This window comes from Gasterosteus aculeatus, chromosome Y (genome assembly GCF_964276395.1).
Source record: "Gasterosteus aculeatus chromosome Y, fGasAcu3.hap1.1, whole genome shotgun sequence".
Lineage (NCBI taxonomy): Eukaryota > Metazoa > Chordata > Actinopteri > Perciformes > Gasterosteidae > Gasterosteus > Gasterosteus aculeatus.
In genome coordinates, this window is record NC_135709.1 from 10340974 (window position 1) to 10367746 (window position 26773).

General features: G+C 42.9%; 1 protein-coding gene across 1 annotated transcript in view; it reads left to right on the plus strand.

Moving 5' to 3' along the window:
• LOC120812521 (cadherin-4-like) overlaps positions 1–21085 on the plus strand; it is an 87942-nt gene extending 66857 nt beyond the window's left edge. The window contains exons 4-6 of the mRNA XM_078097983.1: positions 8679–8890; positions 18378–18491; positions 20795–21085. Of these exons, the coding sequence (XP_077954109.1) occupies positions 8679–8890; positions 18378–18491; positions 20795–21085 (617 nt within the window). The remainder of the gene's footprint in view (positions 1–8678; positions 8891–18377; positions 18492–20794) is intronic.
• Positions 21086–26773: the final 5688 nt, after the last annotated feature.

The following is a 26773-nucleotide window of genomic DNA, read 5'->3' on the forward strand; positions in this document are numbered from 1 at the left end:
ACTCATTTTACTACAAATACTACAATGACTAACAGTTACTAACAGTACTACAGATGATAAAAGTAGTAGTACTACTAGTACTACTAACACTATTTTTCTACTGCTATTGATACTAAAACTACTACTTATTCTAATGCTAATAATATTACTGCCACAAATGTCAATTACTACTAATATTACTACAAAAAAATATATGTATATATATATATATATTTTTTTTTTCTTTTTTTTTTTTTAAGACTCAACTCAGATTTGGTCATTTCTGAATTTTCAGCAATATTTAAATTTATAAATTTCTTTAGTATTTTTTATTCCAATATTTTTTTAGTCCATTTCAGATTCTTCCATTTCTGTATTTCAATTTATTCAAGTTTTTCTCAACTGTGTATTTTCAGCCAATCTATTGAAGTTAATTTCAGCTTTTCTGATGTCTGTATTTTCATCACTATTTTGATATTCTTTCTTCTATCGTTGTTTCATTTCTTTATTTTCAGCAAATCTGTGGAAATTCCTTTCCGCTTCTCCCCAGAAATGGGAGTAATAGTAATATCAATAATAATATATCTATCAGTAATATCAAATTAATTTCAGCCAATTTCAGCTTTTCTAATATCTGTATTTTCAGCAAATGTATTACAATTCCATTAAACTTTCTGTATTTTCAGCTATTTTCTGAAGTTCATTTCAGCTTTCAGCATTTTGCATTCCAACGCATTTTCAGCAGGAAATGCATTTTCTAGTTCCGACTTATTCTTACTGTTGGAATGCATTAAGCATTCCAAGTATTGTTCTTCGAATCTTTATTGTTGGAATGCATTAAGCATTCCCAGTATTGTTTTTCAGCTTTCTACCTCTTAAGCTTGGATTTATATAAACCAGTAATCATGAATATTTCTTCTAATGATTTTCCAATGGCGATCCTCTTAAACTTCTTCAACTTTCAGATTTTTCAGCTTTGCCAATCTTTCAGCTACAGACACCATTTCAACTTTCAAATGTTGACACAAGTCTCAACTGTTTCATGAAAAAACTGCTTGTTGATATCTATTCTACTTTTTTCATAATCACTGATTATGTTTCACTAGTTCTTCACTCTGTTTCTGAGTTTTACATGAGTTTGTATTGCGTTTCATAGAGTGAGACCTGGAGATCTTAGAGTGTGGGGCAGCGTCAGAATCTGGTTAAAAAAATATGGAACTTCGGTCCTTCCAGCCAAAGTATACACTTTTGAGGCTTCATTTCGTTGGATTAATGATGGCATGGTTGTGCTGATTGGATAAATGTGTTAATGGAATCCCAGAGTTCTTTAGTTTTGGTTTAAGGAGTGTTAAAGTGACACAATCTCTGCCAAAAGCTCCATAGGCTCCAATCCAAATTTGGCGACATATTTCTCAAAAAATCCAAAAGGTACACGTTTTGTAAACTGCGACAGAAGCCGTATTTATTACCGGACAGACATAAAAAACGCATCCTGGAGTCTTGGGTCTCGTAAAAACGTTGTATTTTTTAGATAGCTGTTTTGCGCTGGTGGACACTTGTTTGAGGTGTGGATTCTGTGCGACTAGCTGTCCTGTGTCTGCCCTTTGCAGCAGCTCGTTAATGAGCCCAGGTGCGCCGTTGCCGTGGTTACTTGCACACGCGCTGCAGTATCTCTGTCTGTGACTCACAATTGCTCCTATTACCTCATTAGTGGAGTCACATGACGCAGCTATGCTTTCTGTCAGCAGACCAACATGATAAAGACGCTCGCTCCCCCCTCCACCCTGACCTCTTCTCACTGTTAATCACTCACTAAGTCAGTCTGTCTGTCTAATTCTCCTCCCCTCTCCCTCTCTATCTCTTCCTCACCACCCTTATTTTTTAAATAGCTGTTATAGTTTTGCGCTAGAGGACACTTGTTTGAGGTGTGGATTCTGTGTAACTCGCTGTCCTGTCTCTGCCCTTTGAGCAGGTGCTCCGTTACCGTGGATACTAGCCCACACGCTGCAGTTGGTCAGTTTGTGTCACACAGCTGATCCATAATAGTTGATTAGTGGAGTCACATGACGCAGATATGCTTTCCCCCCCTCATCTGCCCCCTCTCTCTCCTTTCCTCCTCCTCTCTTTTCCGTTCCTCCCCTCTTTGTTCCCCCTTTTCTTTCTTTCTCCTCCACTTTTTCCATTCTTCCCCCTCTCCCTTCCTCATTATTCCATCCTTCCTCCTCCTCCTTTCCCCTCTTTCTTTCTCCCCTTTCTCCCTTCCTCCTATTTTTCCATTCCTCCCCTCTTTCTTTCTCCCCCTCTCTCTCCCTTCCTCCCTCCCCCTCTTTCCAGTCCTCCCTCTCTTCCCCCTCCCTTCCTCAGCCTCTTTCTTGCTCATCTTTCTTTCTTTTTGTCTCCTTTCATTCTTCCCCCTCTCCTTTTCTCACCATTCCACTCTTCCTCACCCTCTATTTCCATTCCTCCCCCTCCCTTCCCCTATCTTTCTTTCTCCCTTCCTCCTCCTCTCTTTCGTTCTTCTCCTCTTTTCTATTCCTCCCCTCTTTCTTCCTCCTCCGCTTTCTTTCTCCCCCCTCTCTACCTTCCTCCCTCCCTCTTTCCCCCCTCTCCCTTCCTTACCCTCTTTTTTATCCTCCTCTTTTCATTCCTGCCCTCTTTCTTTCTTCCTCCTCCTCTCTTTTGTTCTCCTCTTTCCATTCTTCCCCTCTTTCTTCCTACTCCTCTTTCTTTCTTCTCTCCTGCCATCCCTCCTCTCCTTGTCAGGCAGCTCCAGCTTGTTCAGAATGCTGCTGCTAGAGTTCTAACAAAGACCAAAAAATGTGAGCACATTACACCAATTCTTAAATCCTTACATTGGCTCCCAGTATGTCAGAGAATTAATTTCAAAATCCTACTGCTCACATATAAATCACTACATGGTTCAGGGCCAAAGTATATCACTGATATGCTTCCACTACATAAGCCTTCAAGATCACTAAGATCTTCTGACACCAATCTGTTAGTGATTCCCAGAGTAAATACAAATCATGGGAAAGCATCATTTAGTTATTACGCAACAAACAGCTGGAATAAACTTCCTGAAGATTTAAGACTTGCCCCAACTCTGACCACGTTTAAAACAAGACTGAAAACTTTTATGTTCAGCTTCGCCTTCTGCTAAATTTGACCTACATTGCATTTTTAACCTCTGCCTTTAATTAAACAATTTAAATAATATTTTTATTTATAATTTTTATTTGCTGTTTTTAATTGTCTTTTAATTCCTGCATTTTATTTCACTTTATTGTATGTGAAGCACTTTGAGTCTGCCTTGTGTTTGAAAAGCGCTATACAAATAAAATTGCCTTGCCTTGCCTAATACTGCAACTACCATTACAAATACTACTACTAGTATTTCAACTGGTATTAATACTAAATGACTCTTACTACTACTAATACTAATAGTAGTTTTACTAAAAATACTATTTCTACCAGTAGCAGTGACCCAGCAAATGATATTACTACTATTATTACTACTACTAAACATACTACCAGTATTTATACTGCTATTAATACCACAACTACTACTCATTTTGCTACAAATACTACAATGACCAACAGTTACTAACAGTACTACAGATGATAAAAGTAGTAGTACTACTAGTACTACTAACACTATTTTTCTACTGCTATTGATACTAAAACTACTACTTATTCTAATGCTAATAATATTACTGCCAAAAATAGTACTAGTACTAGTACTAGTATTTCAACTGGTATTAATACTAAATGACTCTTACTACTACTAATAGTAGTTGTACTAAAAATACTATTTCTACCAGTAGCAGTGACCCAGCAACTGATATTACTACTCTTACTACTATAAGAAAACATACTACCAGTATTTATACTGCTATTAATACCACAACTACTAGTAATTTTACTACAAATACTACAATGACTAACAGTTTAGTAATACAGATGATAAAACTAGTAGTACTACTAACACAATTTTTCTACCGCTATTGATACTAAAACTACTACTTATTCTAATGCTAATATTACTACTGCCAAAATTACAATCACTACTAATATTACTACAAAATATATATTTAAATATTTTTTTAAGACTCAACTCAGCTTTTGTCATTTCTGAATTTTCAGCAATATTAAAATTTATCAATTTCTTTAGTATTTTTTATTCCAATATTTTTTTGTCCATTTCAGATTCTTCCATTTCTGTATTTCCACCAATTTCTTGTAATTTATTTAAGCTTTTCTCAACTGTGTATTTTCAGCCAATCTATTGAAGTTAATTTCAGCTTTTCTGATGTCTGTATTTTCATCAATATTTTGATATTTTTTCTTCTATAGTTGTTTCATTTCTTTATTTTCAGCAAATCTGTGGAAATTCCTTTCCGCTTCTCCCATTTCTGTTTTATCAGCAATTTCAAATTAATTTCAACTTTTCTAATATCTGTATTTTCAGCAAATGTATTAAAATTCCCTTAACTCTCTGTATTTTCAGCTATTTTCTGAAGTTCATTTCAGCTTTCAGCATTTTGCAATCCAACGCATTTTCAGCAGGAAATGCATTTTCTAGTTATTTTCATTATTCGATATGGTTTCTTCATGCAATGCATTGTGTTGTTTAGTGTAATCCAAACTTGTGTATGTTATGTTGGCTCTGTTCTGCATCACAAAGGTATCACTTTCATTGTTTACATCTATATTGGCCAAACAGTGTTGGAAGGTTTATTGTCAGTTATTATACTGTCTCCTAATTTGAAAAAAAGTTTTGATTTCCATTGTAGGAGGCAATAAATTGCGTATTCCAAAGAAATTGTGAGTTTTTTTGGGTCAAAAATTATATTTGTTGAGGTCTTAAAAAGCATTAAATTTTACTTTTGAAATGGTGCAGCTGCTCTGCTACTGCTCTGCTACTTCCGTCTCAACATTTAACGTTACCCTGCACGGCACGCAGAGAGTCTGCAGAGGGGCACCACTGTGTTTGAAAACATCCTTGCTAAATGTGGGGAGATTAAGTTGCTAATTCAACATGTTCAAGTTCCACCCGGTGGAATTCTGTCTCCAAGATGCGCAAATGTGAGTAGTTTTGTGTTAAAAATAACATTAACAATTAAACAACAACGGGGCACAAAATGTGCGATTAATTATTTTTAAAAAATCTATTGACATCCCTACATTAAATACATTTTCAAAAGCACATCCTTCTATAATGCCAGGTGAGAAGGGTGTTCTCCTGATGAGGCTGAGCACACACGTCTTGGACACGGCAGCTATCAGCTCAAACACACACCCGTGCTTCCACCTTTGAGATTACTGCTCTGATTCCCATCTCTCCCATCATGGGGACTTGACATTTAGTTACAAGACAAAAATTGTCTTCAAAAAGAACTCAAAGAAAAATGTTTGTGCCTGGCAGAGGAGGGAAAGGAATACAATTTATGTGGCTGACGGAGTGGAGCCAATGTAAAGATACTCTTATGATGTTTAATGACAACAAATGTCGCTTCAGCATCGACAGTCAATTTTTTTTTTTTCTGTGAAGACGAGATGTTTTGTTTTCATTCTTGCTGGGACATTTTTCCATGTTTGATATATCAGAAAGTAACTGCCAAGGTGTATCTAACTAACTATTCACTGGTTGACAGTTTCTGTGTAAATAAAATGTGTAAAACAGGGTGCAGATTCCTTTTATTGAATTATTTCAAAAGAAATGTGGTGAATGTATTTTTCTCCTGCCAGCAGCCATGTGAGCTTTTTAAAGTGCTGTTATGTCGGAAAGAAATACGATCGAGCCTTCAGCAGCCAAGGGCCTTGGTGACCGAATTTCTCGTTGGTTTTCCATTCACGGGCTCCGCGGGAGCTTTTCGGCCCAAAAGCTTGAAAGTCAAACTAGAGTAAAAAAAGTTGAACCCCAACTCCCCCCTCCTCCTCCTTTTGAGTCATCAGCAAAGAAATTTTAGCGACCCTAATCCATGTTGTGCACAGTTATTCTAACCCTGAGCCGGCACTCCAGAGAAAGAAAGTGGGTGGGCGCTGGTGGCGAGCAGGCTGAGTTGCATGGCGTCATTGTTGTCTGACTTCAAAGATGCCTGCTCACCATGCTCTCTACTGAAATCCCCCAAAACCTGACAACATTAGAATACCATCGAACACTCTCTGACTGCCTTTGAAATGCCACTGATAATGTTTGGCGCTGGAACTTGCAGGCTCTAAAGATCGCACCCGTGTTATTGAAATAAATCTGTGGCTTGTAATGGGAACGGGAATGACACATTTTTCATGCTTTGGCTCAGAAGTGAGAGTTGAATATTGAAATGTAGTCTTGTTTTCCTGGAGAGTAGGTTTGTAGCTCTCCCTCTGTGTCCATTGTACCATTGCCTTTCCTGTCATTTTTTCTTAACCTTCTTTTTTTTCCCATCCAGACGGTAGAAAACGATTCTGTCCAGAGGGAACATTTAAAATGATCTGCAATGAGATAGATATACAAAAGAAAGAGGCCAGACTAAACAGTCACAAAGGTTAAGTGTACTGAATGAGTGACTTGATAGACTTCAGTCTATTGATTTTATTTTCCCAGCCGTGGACCCTTCCCATTTCACTTGGTGCTGGCTTGGTAGAAGATGGACATGTACGGATTTAAATCAAACAGCGTGCTGTTGTTTTTTTACAAGGTAAACCAGTGGGGAGGGCAACCGAGTGAGAAAAGCAGAGAATTAATGGCGGTAGGTGGGAGAGTCTTGCGAGCAACATGCGTCAAATTTAATTGAGAAACATGAATACTCTCACATCAGTGGTTTGCCATAGCCTCCCCTACTCTGCTGTTCTGTGCGAATTCAGACTCCCAATTATAAAGGCTGAATTACAGTGAGGGTTGTACTTCCCAGTCAGCACATCATTCCTGAAATGAAGGCATGAGATACTGTTTCAGATAGAACAATGAAAGTGTCTGCCCCGATGTAAAGCCGGTGTTGTCATACGATGACAACTTTGTAGAATAACAATAACGGGGGCATTTACTACGGATCTTAAGATGTCTGCATGAATCATGTACATGTACACACACAGACTGATTTATATAGACGCATACTGTCATGCTGACATGCATTTTACTGTAAATCAACAAAAACCTGCGACAGAGCTGGGAAGCTGGTTACTAGTGCTAACGTAGACTCCAGTTTAATTCTACATTACCCAGAATTCACTGGACATTATATAGTCTCTGAGCAGCAACTTTGCCATTCAAAAAGCAAATGTTGTATCTGTGTACACCACAGTCAAACAAACGTTTTCCTATGTTTAAAGAAAAATCAACTAGTTTTCCCATCATGCAATCAGATTTTCCCACAGAACTGCAGGGAACAGTTTGAGTTGTCCAGCTTGCTTCCTGCATCTTTTGTAACGGCTCACTGTGGCTCCTTCTTGTTCCGTGACTCCCAGCAATACTTAAAACAGCGCTATTGTTGAAAAATACAGAACAAAACCATGTCTGGTTTCATTGATTCATTTTTTTATGACCTTGGTGAAAAAAAAACCTCTCTTCCCCCCCAAAACTAGTATTCTAGCAGTTTTATACACTCCAGGGTAGCATGTGCGCAGGGGAGACTGGTAGTTAGTGTTTTATAATGGAAGTCTTTTAATGGAACCAGCATTTGAGAAATGAGAAGTTCAACACAAAACAAATATTTGAAGTGTGCCAACCTATAACCCAAAGAAGAGGTATTCTCATACATAATGTGCAAAATGACTTACTGTAACTTGAGAGATGATTGTAATAAATTGTATTTTTAAGGTATTGAGGATTCCACAACTTCATATCAATGCAGTTGAAAGTTGGTTTCCACTTTTAATGAGCTGGTTTAGTGGAGACGGTACACAGCCTTTGTTTTCAAAGAAGCGCCATACGATCCACTTCATGTGAGAAACGTCATGAATACGGCCTCAAATGTGAATCCACAGCGAGATGATGAATCCCCAATTTCTCAATTGGAAAATATTTTGTGGAATGTTTCCTCTCCTGTTTATGAGCCACTGCAGAGTTTCCTGTGTTACGTTAAGCTGAAGCACGGCTTCCATAATTGATGAGTCGTTTTGGGGATTGTCTGTCTGTCTGTCAGCGCGGAGGGTTGTGTGGGGGGGGGGCAAGGGGGATCGTGTTGCGTCACCGTCGGGAGTGTGTGAGAGCGATAAAGAGAGGATGGGTTTGGTTGAGTCCCGGGCCGTATCTCCCTCGGTCAGACAAAGCAAGCCCCCGTGTGCAAACGTCACACGCACCTATAACTCAGAGGTGGCACTTTTCCCCTCCTGTAACTTTTAATCTTTTGTCTCTCAACCAGGTGCCTTTTCCATAGTAAATGCAACTGGCCGGCAAAAGCAAATCGGACACATTAATAAGTCAACAATGCATTGCTTACAATGGGTCAGGAGGTATATGAGGATCCAGATTACTGTTTTTTCATCGTTCACCTGGCTGACGGAGCCTTTCAGAACCGCCTCCTCTTTCCTCAAGGTGTCTATTTATCTTCAGGGCATCTGTTTGTATCTCAATAGCTTGTTTTTGTGAATCATCTGGCAGCCCCTCTTCTTTAAAGTGTAGCATTTACCCCTGTTGCTTTTTTTCATTTGAACATTTCAGTTGCGTGTAATTCTGGAATTTTGCCTTGACACAAACACTTTCTGTGTGTTTCCTCCAGTCGAGTTTGATGACTGTGCGGGGAACGAAGACGTGCAGTTCGAGGTGTCGGACCCCAGCTTCTTTGTGGATGAAGATTTGAATCTGGTGCCCCGGCAAGATGTCCTGCGAAGCCAGCCGGTCCTGTCCATCCACGGGCTCAGTGCACACGCAGATGACACGGCACAGGTGGAAGTCACTGGACTTCCTGCTCAGTCGCCGCACACTCTCAGGGTTAGTAGAAATGTCCTTTGCATGTGTTTCTATGTGTTTCTTTTTGTGTGTTTTTTTGGTTTTCTATCAATTTTTCCATTTACACTTCATCAAAATGGGAAAGGGTACACATCATTAGAGATTGAAACGGTTACGTTAATGTAGCATAACTGAACTCAACGCAGCCATAATTAACAACAATTCCCATGGGTGAAAGAGAAGATTTACGACCTGCATTTTAGTTTGATATTTTGAGGAACACACTTATTTTCTTTCTTTGCCAAGATGTAGGTGACACGGTTTATTGCACTTTCATGCCTTCACTCCAAACAATTACTGCAAACAGCCAAAAAAAGAGTTTGGCTGCCAGGCTTTTATCAATTCAGCATTGAGTTGTTTTTTTTCACATTTGTTGTGCGTTTGGAACACATTGTTAATAAATGACCAGAAGAAGTTCTGATGGTTAAATGTCCTTATCTTTGCACAGAGCTAGCTTTAGCTCTTCTTTTCAGTCTTTGTGCTAAGCTAACTGGTTGCTGGCTTTGAGCTTGTTAATAATAGTAAGTAAATAGTTGTTGATGGTAATTAGTCATTATCACCATAGAAACCTCAGCAAAGTCTGTATTCCTGGATGACATAAGGAAAGCAGACTTTTCAGCTAACTGTTTTGGAGACAGTTACATGGTTATGTTGCTGTAAAAGGAAATGTTTAGTTAGCGTTTATTGGCTTTTTTGCTTAGATACCTCATGGTTAATTAGTTATGGTTTAAGGGCATCTACACATGTTACACATCCAGTGTTTTAATGATTGATTTATTATACCATTAATAAATTAGTCAGTTAGTCCCTTTACATTGTGATTTATGGTTAATTGTAGCACTATGGCTAGTATATAGATTCTAATGAATGGATCTCAAAAACTACCACCCTCACAACCCGGCAAACTGTAAGCAGTTGGTGGCCATGTATAGATTCACAGATGTCTCAACAGGCATGCGAGTCGAGTACATTTGAAAGAAAAGGAAATAAGTTTATTTGTTAAACTATTCCTTTTGATGAGGGGACAAAATGGTTATTTTAGCATGGGATGCTTGGTTGGAGATCTAAACACGGACATTAAGAGTGATTCACAAGACGTTCATGCATTAGTGATCATTATTGCAGATTGCGAAAGACTTGACACTCATAAATGTAAGGCACGCTCAAACAAACTTAATTATTATCAATTGACATAATTCAAAGATGCCATATTAGGCAGTTGGGAAACACCCAGAACCGTAAACTTTCAAACCAAATGGATATTTGAAGAAAGTGCGAAATAACTTTAGTGATAAAGGTATTAAGGTCATGTAGTGTACTAAAAATATAAAGATCATATTTAAGAAAGTGGAGGCATTAAAGGGTCAGTGAACGATGACCGAGTAGTGGGAGAGTGCAGAGACGGTGATTGATGTTACATCCACCAAGGAAATTAAGTAAGGAAGAAAGAAAGGATTTTGAAATACTCAAGAGGAACACGTGAGAGGAGCTCAACAGCTGCTTAGCACTATCAAGCATATCATCGCCATCACCCTGGATGCGCATTTTCCTGCACTGCTGCAAGACACCAGAAACAACTGAGCCCAGAACTAAATCTGTCCGCGGGCTGATGAAGCTAATGTCTGATAGACAGTTAAGATTATTGATCCAGAATACTCGCCCTCGGAAATGTTATCCTTTGAAAAGGCGCTTTGGAACACTTTGGAATGTCCCAGTGACAGCGAAAGTGTTATTGACGGGTCCACCGTGGCGTTCACAAAGGTGTACTTTATACATGCTTTGATTCAGCATGAGGCAAAACGTGAAAGTCAGAATAAGGCAAAAAAACCCTAAACATTAATAAATACCCCAACGTTGAGACATTTCTTGGTTTTACAATTATGATTCATGCACAAGGTCACTTGGAAAGGAGTGCAAACACTTTGCTACAGGGCAACATAAACAGCTGTAATGTTTTTGCACCGGGGGAATGGTGCATGAAAAGTTACTCTTTCACTGGCCACTTCCTATTTTGGCAGATAAGCCTGCATCTTTTTTTCTCCGCAAATGTGTCGCTTTGTCTGGCTACTCAACAGAAATGTGTTTCTGTAGCCAGTAAATTGCCTGCCTTTACAAAACTCGGTGCACCTGAATAAACACCATTGTGCCTCATTCATAACCTCCACCTACCTCCACTTTCCCTTTGCTTCCTCCAAATACACTAAGTTGATTAGGTGAAGTTCCAGGGGCTGCAGGTACAGTTGGTATCCCCCCCTCGTTTTCGCAGAGATTATCCGTCTTCCTGCCGCAGTCCTCAGAGTCCTGCAGCTACAATTCCTGCTGCCTGGAGCTTAATGAACGTCTCCCTCTCTTTGAGCGTGAAGTTGCTCTCGTCGGTCTATGCGGATCAATGGCTGTTACTTTGGCAAGTCATTGGGGATACAAGTGAATTAGTGTTATGTTTTGAGTTGTCTGTCTCGTACCTTTTGTCTCTGAGGAGCGCCTGGGAATGTCCTAAAATGTTTTCACAAATATCCACGTGAAGAAAACGATGCACTATTTGGTTTATTAATACATCTGTTAATTAATCATAACTTTGGAATCCTCAGCCGTACTTTCCCTTAGTGCAAACTATTAAAATGATAGCATTCTAATATGCTGAAGCACTTAGCATCAGCATGTTAACATTGTCATTGCGAGCATGTTAGCATGCTGATGTAAATCGTAATACACTGCTGCAACACCGAGCAGGTGTACTTTGGACTCGTTTTTGTAGTTTTGGCCATCAATTCTATGTGCTATGAAAACACTGGATCCACTGAGGTAATTGTTGGGAAAATGGTGACATGTTTTGCAGAGTAGAAAGTGCTTGGATATCAGACACATTGATCACACGTTTCATTATTATTACTAGAAGGGAAAGATGGCAAAAATGAATAAAATGATAATGTAGGCAACAGTGATTTGTTTAGAGCAGAGGTCTTCAACGTTTTTCAAGCCAAGGTCCCCTAAACTGATGGCGAGGTGGAGCAGGGACCCCCTACTCTACGGAGTTTTGGTTCGCCATCTTTATTTTTAGACGTGAGCATGAACGCAATCTGATTGGCTGGTTGCCTGCGCTGTCGTATCAGCATGAAAGGAGCAGTGAGTGAACCGGTGCCCAGCTTGAGAGCTGCTGAGGGAAGCTGAATGTGTGTTGCGGACTAACAGATAACGTCTTCTCCATCAATTTATCCGTTCGCTTCAAAATGTTGGATTCATGTTAATGTGTATTTGAAGACCATAAATAAAATTCTGATTCTGATTCTGAAGACATTTACATTTGTGGGGAAAAAAATTGTTTTAAAAAATTGTCTTATCAACCAAAAATTTTGCGACCCCCCTACAGTACCTTCTCGGACCCCCTGTTGAAGACATCTGGTTTAGAGAAAGAACATATTGGACATTATATATATATATACACACTGTATATAGTTTGGGGAGCTGGGGAAAAAACGATATGAGAGAAGACGATCCTCTAGTGAAGCAGGGCGGTTCAAAGGCGTCATTATTTCACCATCAATTAATCTGCTGCAGCTCCTCATTCTCTGGGACTCGTATCGTGAGATGATCTATTGTCCTTTTCTCTGTCTATATTCTCTAGTGCCCCCCCACCTCCCCCCTCTCGCCCTCCACCTAATGCTTTTGCACCGTCTCAAGTGGCCCATCAAACAAAAGTTCAGTGCTGCAGCAGCTTCTAAAGAATCTGTAACTAACTCATGCCATATTTAAAAGCTTGTTTCAATGAGCCAGTGGGTTTGAATGATTTGTTGAATGGCTGCGTTGACTGCACTGGGGATGCTGAGATTTGAATCTCCGATATGAGATAGTGCTCTTGGCACCCTCCTTTTAAATTACCAGACCACGGAAAAGTTTTTTTTGCAGTAATTAAATTAAAACTTTTTAATGCTGCTGTCAAAGTTTTGTATTTTCCCAAAACCTCACTGTGGTTCCTCCGAGACACAGAGCGGAAGCATTCCATCGCAAATGGATCGGCATAGCTAATGTTATCGTAGCAGGAAATATTGGCTGGTGATAATTAATTTACTGTGAGAGAATTTTTTTTTCAATTCCTCAGCACGAGCTGTTAACTTGATGTAACGCAGGACCAGAGGGAGAGAGGCAGCTAATGAGTGATTTGCAGCACTGTATGAAAAGTGAGATTTTCGTCCCCGTAAACGCCCGGAAATCTCTCTAATTTCCGACACTTTCCGAAAATTTGCAACCCGCGCACGTCGCGTTTGTTTGTGCCACAAATTGTCGGAAACGAACCATGACGTAGGCGGAGAGCTGGCGGAGGTGCGAATGGCCCGAATTAGCATATGAATGCAGCGAAACTGCGGGTGGCCGAGCCGAGCGGGCTTGAATATCCTTACTCCTTATTGGATGAAACCACAACTTTCAATCACTCGTGATTGGTTGGCAGATCTGTCGCTATTGGTCACCCGCCTCATTTTATTTATATATATTTATATATTCATATTATGCTGTATATTCATTTCATGGTTATCCTATGTAGGCTACTACACTATTATTAGGATACCAACCAGGACATCAATGAATTTATAGAGAAAATGAACATTTGCCACATGTTTATGCAAAGAAAGAGCTTTATTAACAACACACAAACAACAACTACATACAAAGTGAGGATCTGCCCACACTTGGGTAACGGCGGTTTAAAAACTACAGCTCAGTAAACTGTCCGTTCGCCAACCTCGGGGTTGTAGACCGTCACTGGCGCCGTGTTTTCCGAGGCAGGTCTGTTGTGCAGGCGGCTCGTGTGTGTGTGGCGACCGTACAATCCACCCCGAAACCCCGCCAACAACGCCGTCCTCTCCGTCCGACGTGATCTCTACGGTGGCGGATTTCCAGAGTTCCACCTCGTCATCAGCCAGCACACTTTGTTTCGATTCCAGCAGCTGTAAAAACAACAATGAATCAGTACTGAGCGATGCGATGCGTATGGACACAACACATATATCAATGCACCTGAAAAAAGTCAGCAAATAAACTCTGACCCTCTTTCTTCTCGCTCGACTCCGCGCTGAATCCTTCGCAGCTTCCGCCCGCAATGAGTGTTCCGGCTGAACCTGAAGCTCCTGCGTCCCGTCTCTAAATAAGTCTTACAGGCGGCTGGAAAACAATTAAATGAGTGTGGTATGAATACAAAAAAATCAAACGCAAGTCACAGTAACGTTAAGGAGAAAAGGAAGGAGAAACAGTAAACGGTGTCACTTACACACAATGACGTCGTCTAAATCTGGACTTTTCCCGGAGCAAATACGAGGTCACCGCCTCATTATGAGGCGAGATTAGTCTGTGAAAACAAAATGTACAGTTATGATCGGTATCCATCCTATGGTATCTATACGTATATATTCCCTTATACCGCAGAATGAAAGCATATTATTTAAATCTGACCCGTGCTCCGGTTCGTGGCGCCTGTAATTCGTCTCGGAGTTGTGAAGACGACGCACCGCTTCCTGTAAACGACACGGCAAAGAAAACACACTTTAATAAAGCTGTTTCTGCTCATTTGTAAGGCTACTAGGCTACGCTTAGCTTTCGTTTGAGGCTACGCTACTTTTAGCTTAGCTAGCAGTCATCGAACGTATTCTTACCGCTATCTTGGGATTGTGCGCCCGTCTCCTCTTCTTTGAGTCAGTTCCTCTCCTCCATGGACAGAAACCCAGAGAGTCCCGAACGCTCCAATGGAGCGAACCGCTCGTTGATATTGGCAGTTTGTTGTTAGAGTTGACGAGACGATCCACTGAGAGCATTCAGCAGCTTCTTCTCGTCTGTCTGCGGACTGGCTGACAGTTGGTGACCGCGGAGAGGAGTTGAAGGCGAGTTGAAGGCGAGACGTCGTCCAGCCATTATTCACGAAGCAGCAAAAACCAAACAAAGGAACTGGAGATACAGTTCTTCTGAATATAGTAACACACACGTGTCTGTTTGTATGCTCGTCTTGCAAGTACTGCTGTCTGAGTCATGCCTATGACCTCACACGTGATTGGACGAGGAGTGTAAGGGTCCTCCAATCACATACGAGGTTATTGTTATACGGAAGGTCCAGTATTTTAGGAAGACAAATGGTTGGGACTTTTAAACAGCTGATATGCTTTATGTAAAGCAGTGTTTTGGTGTCAGCAGAACGACTTTCCCTAGAAAACTGTACAGTAGTGCCTCTTTCTCCATTCCACCAGACAATCTTGAGTCTGACATACATGCAATGTTGACAATGTATCATCAGATGTACCCGTGTGTCACTGAGGTTGAATGTTTTGCCATGACATATAAACGGGTAACATATAAGAATGTAACTTACTCAATCGATAGATGCAGAGCATAAAGGTCAGCATATGTTTATGCTAAGTGGTGTGGAAACACTAACAGTTTTGAGGAACCCGTCCTTGACCCTCTAGCAGAACTACGACCAGCCATTATAAAGCAGTTTATAGTTGTTAATGTTGTGTCAAAGGGTACGGCATTTAAACATGTTCGTGCACATGTTTCCTGGCTTCATCTCCACCCGGACAGACATTTTTATGGAAAGCCAATAGAAGTTTGGGGCTTGCAGGGAACAGACACGTCATACCCAGCATCATTTCTGCCAGTTGAGCGCATTGCTAGAAGATGTGTGGTTAATACATCCTCTGTGCATTTAAGTAAGACCAAAGAAAAGGTCGTTGTAGTCCTGCCACTATGCACTGTAGTCGAGCTCTAGGAGACTGTGATCTCTGCAGACCCCTCATGCTGATTCAAAAGTTGTTTGCACGGAATGCTCATTTTACCTTGATTAAAACACATTTTTTAAAGAAGTTATTTTGTGTATCTTTTTTACATAACATTTGCCATTGCTAATGGCGTACACAGTAATCTAGCATATTTCAATTAAATAAATCAATTCAAGCTAAAATGTAAGAGTCTATAATTAGGCTACTGAGCCTGATCTATTTGAACCAGAGATTTTCTTACCTTTTGAAAAAATGTCACCTGGGCTAAAACTCCCTCTGCGACCCTGATTTGCATTTGTATAGCTCACAGCATTTCATTTACATGTCAAAGCCTCCCCTAGAATTAGGAGGAGGGGGATCATGGGGGGACAACTGCCAAGGGAGGCCCACATCAATTTTCTGACAATTTACGGCAGTTTTAGGGCGTTGCCCGCAAATTGCCACAAACCTGAAATTCCACGACAATTTACAGTGCCGCATACTGCCGAAAATCCCACTTTTCATGCAGTGCAGAGTGTGGCTCCAACTTCCCTTTTCCCCTGAAAGCCCCAGCGGCGAGCCTTCTTTCATGTGCGGATCAGACGGCCAGCGCCTTGCCGCGCTGATCCACCTGCGAGAACATCGATGGGTTTTTAAGCACCTTCAGACCCCCTCCGGATCCACTGTATCTCAGTTCAGAGAAGACATGGATTTGACAGCATGATCTATCTTAGCCCTTAACCCCCGTCACCAGTCCTCACATCAAGCCCCCTTTAAATGATGCCACGGTGTCCGTGTGCCTCCCGGGTCTTCCTCCCCCTCCTTTACGAATATCCTACAGCTGAGGCCCGTGCGCGACGCCGTCAATTCGCTCATCCCAGGGCTTCAGACTGAGGCCAAGGTTGTCACAGGTGGTGCTTAAAAGTCCATCAGATCGCTTGTGAACGGGTCACAAACACGTACACACGCCACTGCCCGTGCAGCGTCCTGCTCAACCGCGCCAGGTCCGGTTTTAGATTCGGACATTTGAAAGTTCACCCCTCAGTGGGTCTGATGGGAGAAGTCATTTCAGCGACTGTGCTGTGTGACCTTGATTTGTTCTGCTCGGCCTGTGTTTAGGATTACCGTGTCATTGTGTTCCCCCTGACCTTTGTAGGTGGGAGGTGGAGGAGGAAAGGGGAGACGGGGGGGGGTTGAGGTAGTTTGTGTTTGCCATGGCAAAGTCTCTGTCAGCCGAGAACAGGAGTGTGAACAGCAAACATGCAAACAGTCCCGCACACACACGCGGCTGTGTGAAGTGCACATTGTCAATAAAGGGTTGTACAGTAGGCTATAAAAGATAAAAGACAAAAGGAGACGGGAACCTCAGGTTGGTGTTTTTGAAACGGTGTAGTTGTTGTGAACGGCACTCAAGGACTTGGCTTGTTGCTGTGTAGTTTCTTTCACTGTCGTTGTTCTGTCATTTTGCTCAATATTTAGGCGGGAGCGTCTTTGTTTGGACAATGGACTGCCGTTGAATTGGACAAATCGCATTAGTGTGGGGAATGTTCACTGAAATCCAATTCAGTCATCCAATTTCCTGTCAAAAATCTTTGTTACCATGATTGTCGCGGCCTTTTGGAACGCACAGGGATGGAGGCCGTAAACGCTGGCGAGCACCAGCTCATCCGTGTTCGGGGGTCAAGAGGTGGGATATACAATAATAAACAAAACTTCACCTTAACAACCCAAAAATAAAACGGAAACAATAATGAACTCCGGTTGGGAAAAGTAAACAAAGTAAAGTAAACAAAGTGTTTTGTTAGAAATGGTAATGAAGGAAAGAGGGAACCATAATATTATCTCAACAGGCAGGAATTAACTGAATGAAGCTCATCTAAGCTTTCGTTAGCAAGCTAACTAATTACCTAAATAGCCGGCAAACTGAAGTCAGACGTGGAATTTCACAAGTGGACGTTAGTTTGGTTGCCAGTTTGAAGACGCTCCAGTAACTTTACTTGTTAAAATAACACCTAGACCACATATTCTACCCGATTAAGTCCACGTGATCGTATCACCTGATTTTGGTTTGGTTTGGTTTTGTGCTTTGGTGTTGTTGTTGCCCCCTTTGATAATGGGTGGCAAATTAGCTCTCTATGGCGATAATGGCTTTTCTCCTCGACCGATGATTTTGGGAGATCAGGACAAGTAGGTCGTTACAGAGATAAATAGAGCAGAACGAACGACAATGAAAGGAAATGGAGAACGTTAGTCAGTTTAATTTAAATTGATGCACTTTTGTCCAGCGAAGCCGGCGGATGTGATGCATTTGTACGGGTACGGCGGGGCGTCTGTTAGTGTATTCGTTGCCTCCCATCGGCTCGTGTGGGTCAGCACCTCCTTGTCAACAGCCAGGATTCCAGCATGAAGTGTCAGTGACGTTATTTTCATCACATCCAATCAGAGCGGCCCCAAGTGTATCAGTGCTCTGAAAGTGAAGAAGAGTGGGGAAAAATGTCAAAGAAAATCATATCGACTCTTATTATAGAACCTACCGCTCTGCTCGGGAAATGTTTAAGCATTTCAAAATGCATATTCACTGCCTGCTGTGTGTGTACCGTTATGCCTGGTTGTTGGGGATGAGGCTAACGGCTAACAAAATGCTAACAACTCATTTTGGGGGAGTGATGTTGTCAACACTGTGGCCTGTTGTTTCAACATTCACACTATGGTTTCTCCTCTTTGTGCGTTAGTGTGTCCTGGGTGTGGGCCAGACGCTGCCGTTCAGGTCAAAGAGATCCCTGCTGATCCCTCCGATGATCGTGACCGAGAACCAGAGAGCTCCTTTTCCCAGGAAAATTGGCACGGTAAGAAAAACATTGTCCCATTATGAATGACTAACATTGTCCCATTATGAAAGATCTCTTATTTTTATATCTATTGTTAACATAGTCTATTTGTGTCCTACATTAATATCATGCGTTCCAGGTTGTAGGAAGTGTAGCCTCACCCTATGCAGGCTCAACAATTCTCCCCCAACAGGAAGCATTCTTTCCTCTGACTGTTTATCCCATCCTGTATTTTTGGGGAGCTTGTAATCATTTTACTTCAGTGAGTTTTAGGTGAGTGAAATTTCATTTTTTTTGGTTCAAATGTCTTCGACCCATCGGGATGAGAGACAAACTGACGAAGAGCCAACAATGAACGCGGTAGCTTAAAGAGTTTCTATTACTTCAGACTGACATTTTATAGCTATTTATCACTCATGCCAATCTGTCTGAAGGTCTGAAGCAGACTACGCCGCGATGCTCCTGCTCGAACAACGACTTCAGTGCCCGTAGCTCATGCGGTGGTCTTCTGAATGCTGCTGTGGGCTAACAGATAAGGCCCAGGGACCAAAGCCATGCACGGGACACTCTTTATCTCAAAGTGACAATGACAGACTTGCTGTCCCAGATCAGAGTGCATGTCACTGATAGGGCTCAAGACCAGGCAGAGTGCATGTCACTGATAGGGCTCAAGACCAGGCTCATGCAAGGATGTCAATAACTTGTGTTGCCCTCGTATTTTCTCTCTCGCACCGAGACCAGTCGCACCGAGGAGCAGCTCTGCTCATTTTGTCCACTTTCACCTCTGCCAACGGCAATCGCTTAACAAAACAAAGAGCAGGAGCTCCTGGATACTTACAAAACCAGTGGGATTATATTTTCTTTTAGATAAAACGGGCATTTTTCAATATTTTTACGACTTCCTCAACACTACGCGAGGAGGCCTACCAAACAAGATAAGCCTGAGCCTGTGCTACAGTGCTAAAGGTAATTAGCAGAAGATGCCTCCCTTCTCTACGGAAGATTACCACAAACTCGTACAGATTTTACTGCTGGAAACAAAAGTTAATCGGTTAGAGGTAAATGTAAAAGTAAATGGACCATGTGGGAACAACACCACTCTAGCAATGACTCAAAACAGTGGACAAGAGCATGCTAGAACCCAGTTAACTAGCAATGATGGAACTATGAAAATACTGGAGGACTCTGTACAGGGTAATAAATCTACCAGCGACAATCCTCCCTGGACCACACTTGGTGCAAAGCCAAAGAGAAGACCAGACAAGGGAGAACGGATAACTGGCAGGACCCAGCGGCCCAATATCTGTGATCTGGCCGACTGGCCTGCGTTACCATCCAGGCATAATGCCTCCTCAACCCCCGTGCTTCGTAGAACGAAGCAGCGGACAACTGAAGAGGGGAAATACCAAGAAACCTCCCCAGCAAACAGGTGTAAAACTACAAAACAGGTTTGCTCCACTGTTGCAGGACCATGGATCCCCCTCTAAATTTATGGATAACCCTCCACCACCACGCAGCAGGGTAAGACCTGCTAACTTAAAGCCACAGAGAAAGCTAACGACAGGGCCTGAAAATCTGATTGTGGCTGATTTTTCTGTAAAAGATATGAAAAGTAGTAACGACACCAAAGTACTCTGCTTCACGGAGGATATGGTGTCTGACTTGAAAGAAAGAATTTTGGAAATTGTGGCTGAACACCCAACTGTGAAAAATTTAATTCTGCACATTGGCTCTAATGACATTGAAAAACAACAATCAGAAAAGTTGAAAGAGCACTTCGATAATCTCCTAGAAACAGTCAGCTCTGTGAATGCTGAGGTGTTTATCAGTGGTCCTCTGCCCCCAACCGGGAGAGGAGCTGAGAGATTCAGTAGACTGTTTTGGCTCAACAAATTGCTCTTAACTGCATGTGCAGTTCGTTCAATGCATTGTATCAACAATTTTTGCTTTTTCTGGGACAAATGGACTTTGCCTGAATAAGATGGGAGCAAAGCTTTTCATTACAAACGTGTTTTACATCATGCGTCATCCATCTGTCCCCATTGCCAAGGACACGAGACAAGAAGAGGAGGCCACAAAGAAGGAAGAGAAAACACAGCTTATCAGAAACGTCGAAGGAGGACCGCCAATGCCATCCCCCTCTAACTCTCCTTCCATTACGTGTGAGCATCCCTCTCCCACCTCCCCAGAGCCCCCATCCAGGTCCACGCCTCCCTCTTTCTCCCTCCCTTCAGTAAACCATTCTCCCCCCTCCTCCCCCTTGGAGTTCCAAGAGTTACCCCCACTTACCCCCCGCCCTACTCCTATTTTTACTCCCTTAGATCGACCTCAGCGCCCTCCCCCCCAGCGTCCACCTGCACCAGCTCATCTCAGCGGTGACGCCATCTTACGCCGATCTGCCCCCCCACCTCTACGAAGACGTGCTCCACCTCCACAAATCCATCCCAGCTGTGACGCTGCTCACTCTCCCCCCTTATGCCCACCCCCTCCTCCTCCTGACAGCAGCCCTGAATATTACTGAGATCGAAAAGGGTTCAGCAGTAGACCGCATTATCAGCTGGACCCAAGGTCGCCTACGTCAAAACATGGCACCTTCTGCATTCCTGTTGTGACCACCAAGAGAGTGAACACTGCTAATCTAACAAATCTCATTCCTATTCTCTCCAGCTCAAAGTCAACCCCAAAGCCTGTGAATTCTGAACATTTTTTCGATGATTTTGCTGAATTATTGTCTAGCATTTCTACCAATTTTGACTGTCTAGTTATAACTGGTGACTTTAATTTTCATACTGGCGATTTGCATGACAAGGGTGCAAAAGAACTTTTGACTATTTTACACATTTGAACTGTCTCAACATATGAAAGAGGCTACTCATTTTAAGGGACACACCCTGGACCTGATTATCACAAAAGGTCTCATTGTTTTGGATGTTTTTGTGACTGATCCCTCATTGTCTGACCACTTCTGTGTTTTCTTTAATATTTCTTTCATTCCCGACACACTGTCAAAAAACGGTACATCAATGAACATACTAATGTACTCTTTAAAAATGTAATCTCCTCGTTACCACCTCTAATCCCATGTCATGCTGATAATCTTGTAAACAACTTTAATTCCAAAATTTTGAATGTTATAGATGACATTGCACCTGTTACGGTTAAAACCAGTTCTAGTAAGCAAAAGGCACCTTGGAGAAAAGCTGCTGCTGTAACAGCCCAGAGAAGAGAGTGCAGGAAGGCTGAACGAATCTGGCGGAATACAAAACTTCATATTCACCATGACATCTATAAAGAGCGCCTCCGGGCCTACAATTTAGACTTAAAAAGTGCTAGGGAAACATTCTTCTCCAACATCATTAACAACAACACTAATAAGGCAAAAACCCTATTTGGAACTGTTGACAGACTGACCAACCCCCCAACACAAATACCACCTGAACTCCATTCCACACAGAAATGCAATGGGTTTGCGTTCTTTTATACTGATAAAATTGAAGGCATCAGACGCGCCATTAATATCTCAAACAAAAATGTTGGATCACCACCCTATTTAGGCAAAAGTAACACAGCAATGATGACAAGCTTTAATGCCATAGACTCTCAAACTCTAGTGGAAACGGTGACAAATTTAAAACCATCCACCTGCTGTCTTGATGCTCTACCTACCAACTTCTTTAAGAATGTTTTTGACTGCCTAGCAACAGACGTATTGCAAATAGTTAATAACTATTCAGACAGGCCATTTCCCAAAAGCTTTCAAAACTGCAGTTATTAAACCTCTCCTAAAAAAGCGGAGCCTAGATGCCTCTATTATCATCAAAGACAGACCAATTTCAAATCTACCTTTCATAAGTAAAATACAACAGCTTAATCACTTCCTGGCTTTAACTGGCTGCCACGACAATTTCCAGTCAGGATTTCGACCTCTTCATAGCACCGAGACGGCCCTTATTAAAGTTGTAAATGACATCTGTCTTAACACAGACTCTGGCAAAACTTCAATATTAATGCTATTAGACCTCAGTGCTGCATTTGATACTGTCGACCACTCAATACTATTGGACAGGTTGGAAATCTGGTTGGGGCTCTCAGGCACAGTCTTAAGCTGGTTCAGGTCATATCTACAAGACAGGAAGTATTTTGTTTCCATTGGTGACTTCGTATCAGAAACAACCGACGTAACGTGTGGAGTCCCCCAAGGTTCGATCTTAGGGCCGACTTTATTCAACATCTACATGCTCCCACTAGGACAAATCATGCAAAGAAATAAAATTGACCACCATTGCTACGCTGATGACACCCAAATCTATGTAGCGCTATCACCAAACGACTATCGCCCCATAGATCTTCTGTGCCAGTGCATTGAGCAAATCAAAGACTGGATGTGTCAAAATTTCCTACAACTAAATGAAGACAAAACTGAGATCATTGTATTTGGTGCTGAAAAAGAAAGGTTTAAAGTAACCCAACACCTTCACTCTCTGTCCCTGAAAACATCAAATAAAGCCAGAAATCTGGGGGTTATTATGGATTCAGATTTACACTTGGAGAGTTACATCAAATCAGTAACAAAATCGGCCTACTACCACCTCAAAAATGTAGCACGACTTAGAGGGCTCATGTCAGCTCAGGACTTGAAACACTTGTACATGCCTTTATAACTAGTAGGCTAGACTATTATAATGGTCTCCTTGCAGGTCTTCCAAAAAAAACTGTCAGGCAGCTCCAGCTTGTTCAGAACGCTGCTGCTAGAGTTCTAACAAAGACCAAAAAATGTGAGCACATTACACCAATTCTTAAATCCTTCCATTGGCTCCCAGTATGTCAGAGAATTAATTTCAAAATCCTACTGCTCACATATAAATCACTACATGGTTTAGGGCCAAAGTATATCACTGATATGCTTCCACTACATAAGCCTTCAAGATCACTAAGATCTTCTGACACCAATCTGTTAGTGATTCCTGCAGTAAATACAAATCATGGGAAAGCATCATTTAGTTACTACGCAACAAACAGCTGGAATAAACTTCCTGAAGATTTAAGACTTGCCCCAACTCTGACCACGTTTTAAAACAAGACTGAAAACTTTTATGTTCAGCTTCGCCTTCTGCTAAATTTGACCTACATTGCACTTTTAACCTCTGCCTTTAATTAAACAATTTAAATAAGATTTTAATTTATAATTTTAATTTGCTGTTTTGAATTGTCTTTTAATTCCTGCATTTTATTTCACTTTATTGTATGTGAAGCACTTTGAATCTGACTTGTGTATGAAAAGCGCTATACAAATAAAATTGCCTTGCCCTGCCTTGAGGGATGTTGATCGTCATACCCACTAGTGATCAATGAGGTCTGGACTTTTATTAACAGTGCCAAGATATAACTAAGTTGAATTTTGTGCAGTAAAATATACAGTATTGTGGTGACCCACAAGTAACGCTGGAGAGACATTCACCAAGGGACTGTACCTTTAAGGGAAAGTGTTTTTGATGTGAGGTTTTAACGTGCGTGACCACGGTAGTTCTCACGTGTTGCGAGTTGATATGTATTATTGAAGTGGAGACTAAAGTGGACTCAACGCAACGACTCCGTCTCCTGTCTCGTCACTTTTCACTCTCCACATTTTGGTGACCCCGACGCTTGAACACGGCTGATCACGTCGAACAACGACGGTGGTGAGAATGCTGCTGCTGCGGTGCCGGCCGCTGTTAGCGGCGCGGCTAATGTCGGCGCTATCTACGCAGCCACCATCAAGCTACCGGACTTTTGGCAGTGCAACTTGCGGCCGTGGTTTCAACACATCAAGGCTCAGTTCCAGCTGAGAGGAATTACGCAGGATGTTACTAAGTATTTCCACGTTGTTTCGGCCTTGGATGCCTCGACGACGGCCAGGGCTATGGCACTGTTGGAGCCTCCTCCAGCTAACGGCAAGTACGACGCACTCAAAACATTCCTGTTAAAACTCTTTGAACTGTTTGAGCCGGAGAAAGCAGACCGTCTGCTGTCCCTGAATAGCCTTGGTGACGGCAAGCCGTCCGAGTTGATGGAGAGGATGCTGGCTGGGCTGGGCGCCGCGGATCCCTCGTTCCTCTTCGCCCACATATTCCTGCGGCAGCTTCCAGCGCCCGTGCGCACCGCGCTGGCCTGCTCCGCCGTCACTTCCTCCATGGACTATCAGGCGCTGGCTTTGGAGGCAGACAGGATTTTCCTCGCCAACCGGCAGAAGTTTGTCCACGCGCTGCTACCCCCCCCAGCACACGTCTGTTTCGATCCACCCCCGGAGGACGGCCTGGACACTGCAGCGTCTGTAACGGCCCGCCAACAGCGGGAGGACGGGTGGTGTTATTACCATTCCAGGTTTGGGGCCATGGCCAAGCAGTGTCGCCAGCCTTGCAGTTTTGGGGCCCAGGAAAAAGCCAGGGCCGGCGCTTATAAGCAGTTATGGGCGCTGGCCGTGACTGCAAGCTGTTATTCGTCGCTGACACCTTGTCCGGCCGGCGGCTGCTGGTCGATTCGGGGGCTCAGCGCAGCATCCTGCCGGCGAAGCCTGTGGACACCATGGCTGGCGGGCATGGCCCCCCGATGGACGCCGCCAACGGCACGCCCATTCGTACCTACGGCACGAGGTATGTGGAAGTGTGTTTACAAGATTTCTCCGCCCACCTAGCTGGTGCCACAATCTTTTCGAAGGTGGACCTGGTGCGCGGTTACCACCAGGTGCCCGTCCGCCTGCAGGATGTTCCCAAGACGGCAGTCATCACGCCCTTTGGCCTTTTCAAATTCCTACGGATGCCTTTCGGCCTCAAGGGTGCGGCGCAGACTTTTCAGCGCCTCATGGACTCTGTGCTACGGGACATGCCGTTCCTGTTTGTTTACTTGGACGACATTCTTGTGGCCAGCGCGTCCGCAGACGACCACCTGACGCATCTCCGGAAGCTGTTTGGCCGGCTCAGTGAGCATGGTCTCATCATCAATCCGGCCAAGTGCGAGTTTGGCCAGTCGTCCATCACTTTTCTCGGCAACCACGTCACCCCGCAGGGAGCCGTACCCCTCCCGGCCAAGGTGGAGGCCGTCGCCGGTTTCCCACGCCCGCGCACTGTGAAGTCCCTGCAGGAGTTCCTGGGCATGGTGAATTTCTACAACCGTTTCCTTCCCCATGCGGCACAACTCATGCGACCATTGTATGACGCCTTGCGGGGTCGGAGGCCGGCGGAGGTGTTGGATTGGTCCGCAGGGATGGCTGCTGCTTTTGATGCTGCCAAAACCGCGCTGGCCAACGCTGCTCTGCTGGCACATCCGTCTCCTACCGCCCCAGTTGCTCTTACGCTGTGGGGGCTGTGTGTGAACAGTGGGTAGGCGGAGACTGCCAGCCGCTGGCCTTTTTCAGCAGGAAGCTCCGTGACAACGAGAGGAAATACAGCTCCTTCGACAGGAATCAGGAATCAGGATCAGGAATCAGGAAACATTTATTTGCCAAAATATGCTAAACATACAAGGAATTTGTCTTGGCGGTTAGTGCGCGACAGTAGACAGACAAGACAACAGTGCACAAGTAATAAAATAAAGTAGAATGAAATGCTAATGCAATGGGTTAGTAGAATAAGGCTATGGGTTAGTATAAAACAAGGGAATAAAGTTAAAAATGTTAAATATTAAAAAAGTTGAAAAGAAAAATATTAACGAACGAACAAGTAACAGACAAGTAACAAAGTGACGAGTGACGACAAAGTGATGAATGGCAGTTAAAGTGGCATGTGCAGTGTGGAGGGGAGTGACCGGTGGAATGTTATAGTCAGTCAGTGGGGGACCGGGCAGATTGCAGCCGATCACCCTCTCTGCAGAGCGGATGACACGCTGCAGCCTTCCCTTGTCCTTGCCTGTGGCTGCAGCATACCAGACGGTGATGGAGGAGCAGAGGATGGACTCGATGATGGCCGTTGTAAGAATACGTGTTCAAGATTTGGAGCCTGGTCGGGGTTATCAAAAATTCAGCCGAATGACTTCTCTCGTTCTGGGAAATTTATTTGTCAGATCACAGGTCAAGTATCAGCGCTGCGTTTGCAAAGGCAGGAGCAGTTCAGGCAGCACACAGGCCGGAAGAACAACTAACTAAAATCAGCAAGAACATCATGTTTTATAACCCTTGAAAGACAGAGAAGGAAAGATTTCTATTGGCCCTAAACTGGCGTAGAGGAGGACCTTCCACCTCCCGCATCTAAGATCCGGTCACATCCAATGTCCAGACTCCTGACTTAACGTAAACATCGTAAACAGAGTGTGTATGTTGAATAGTGTTG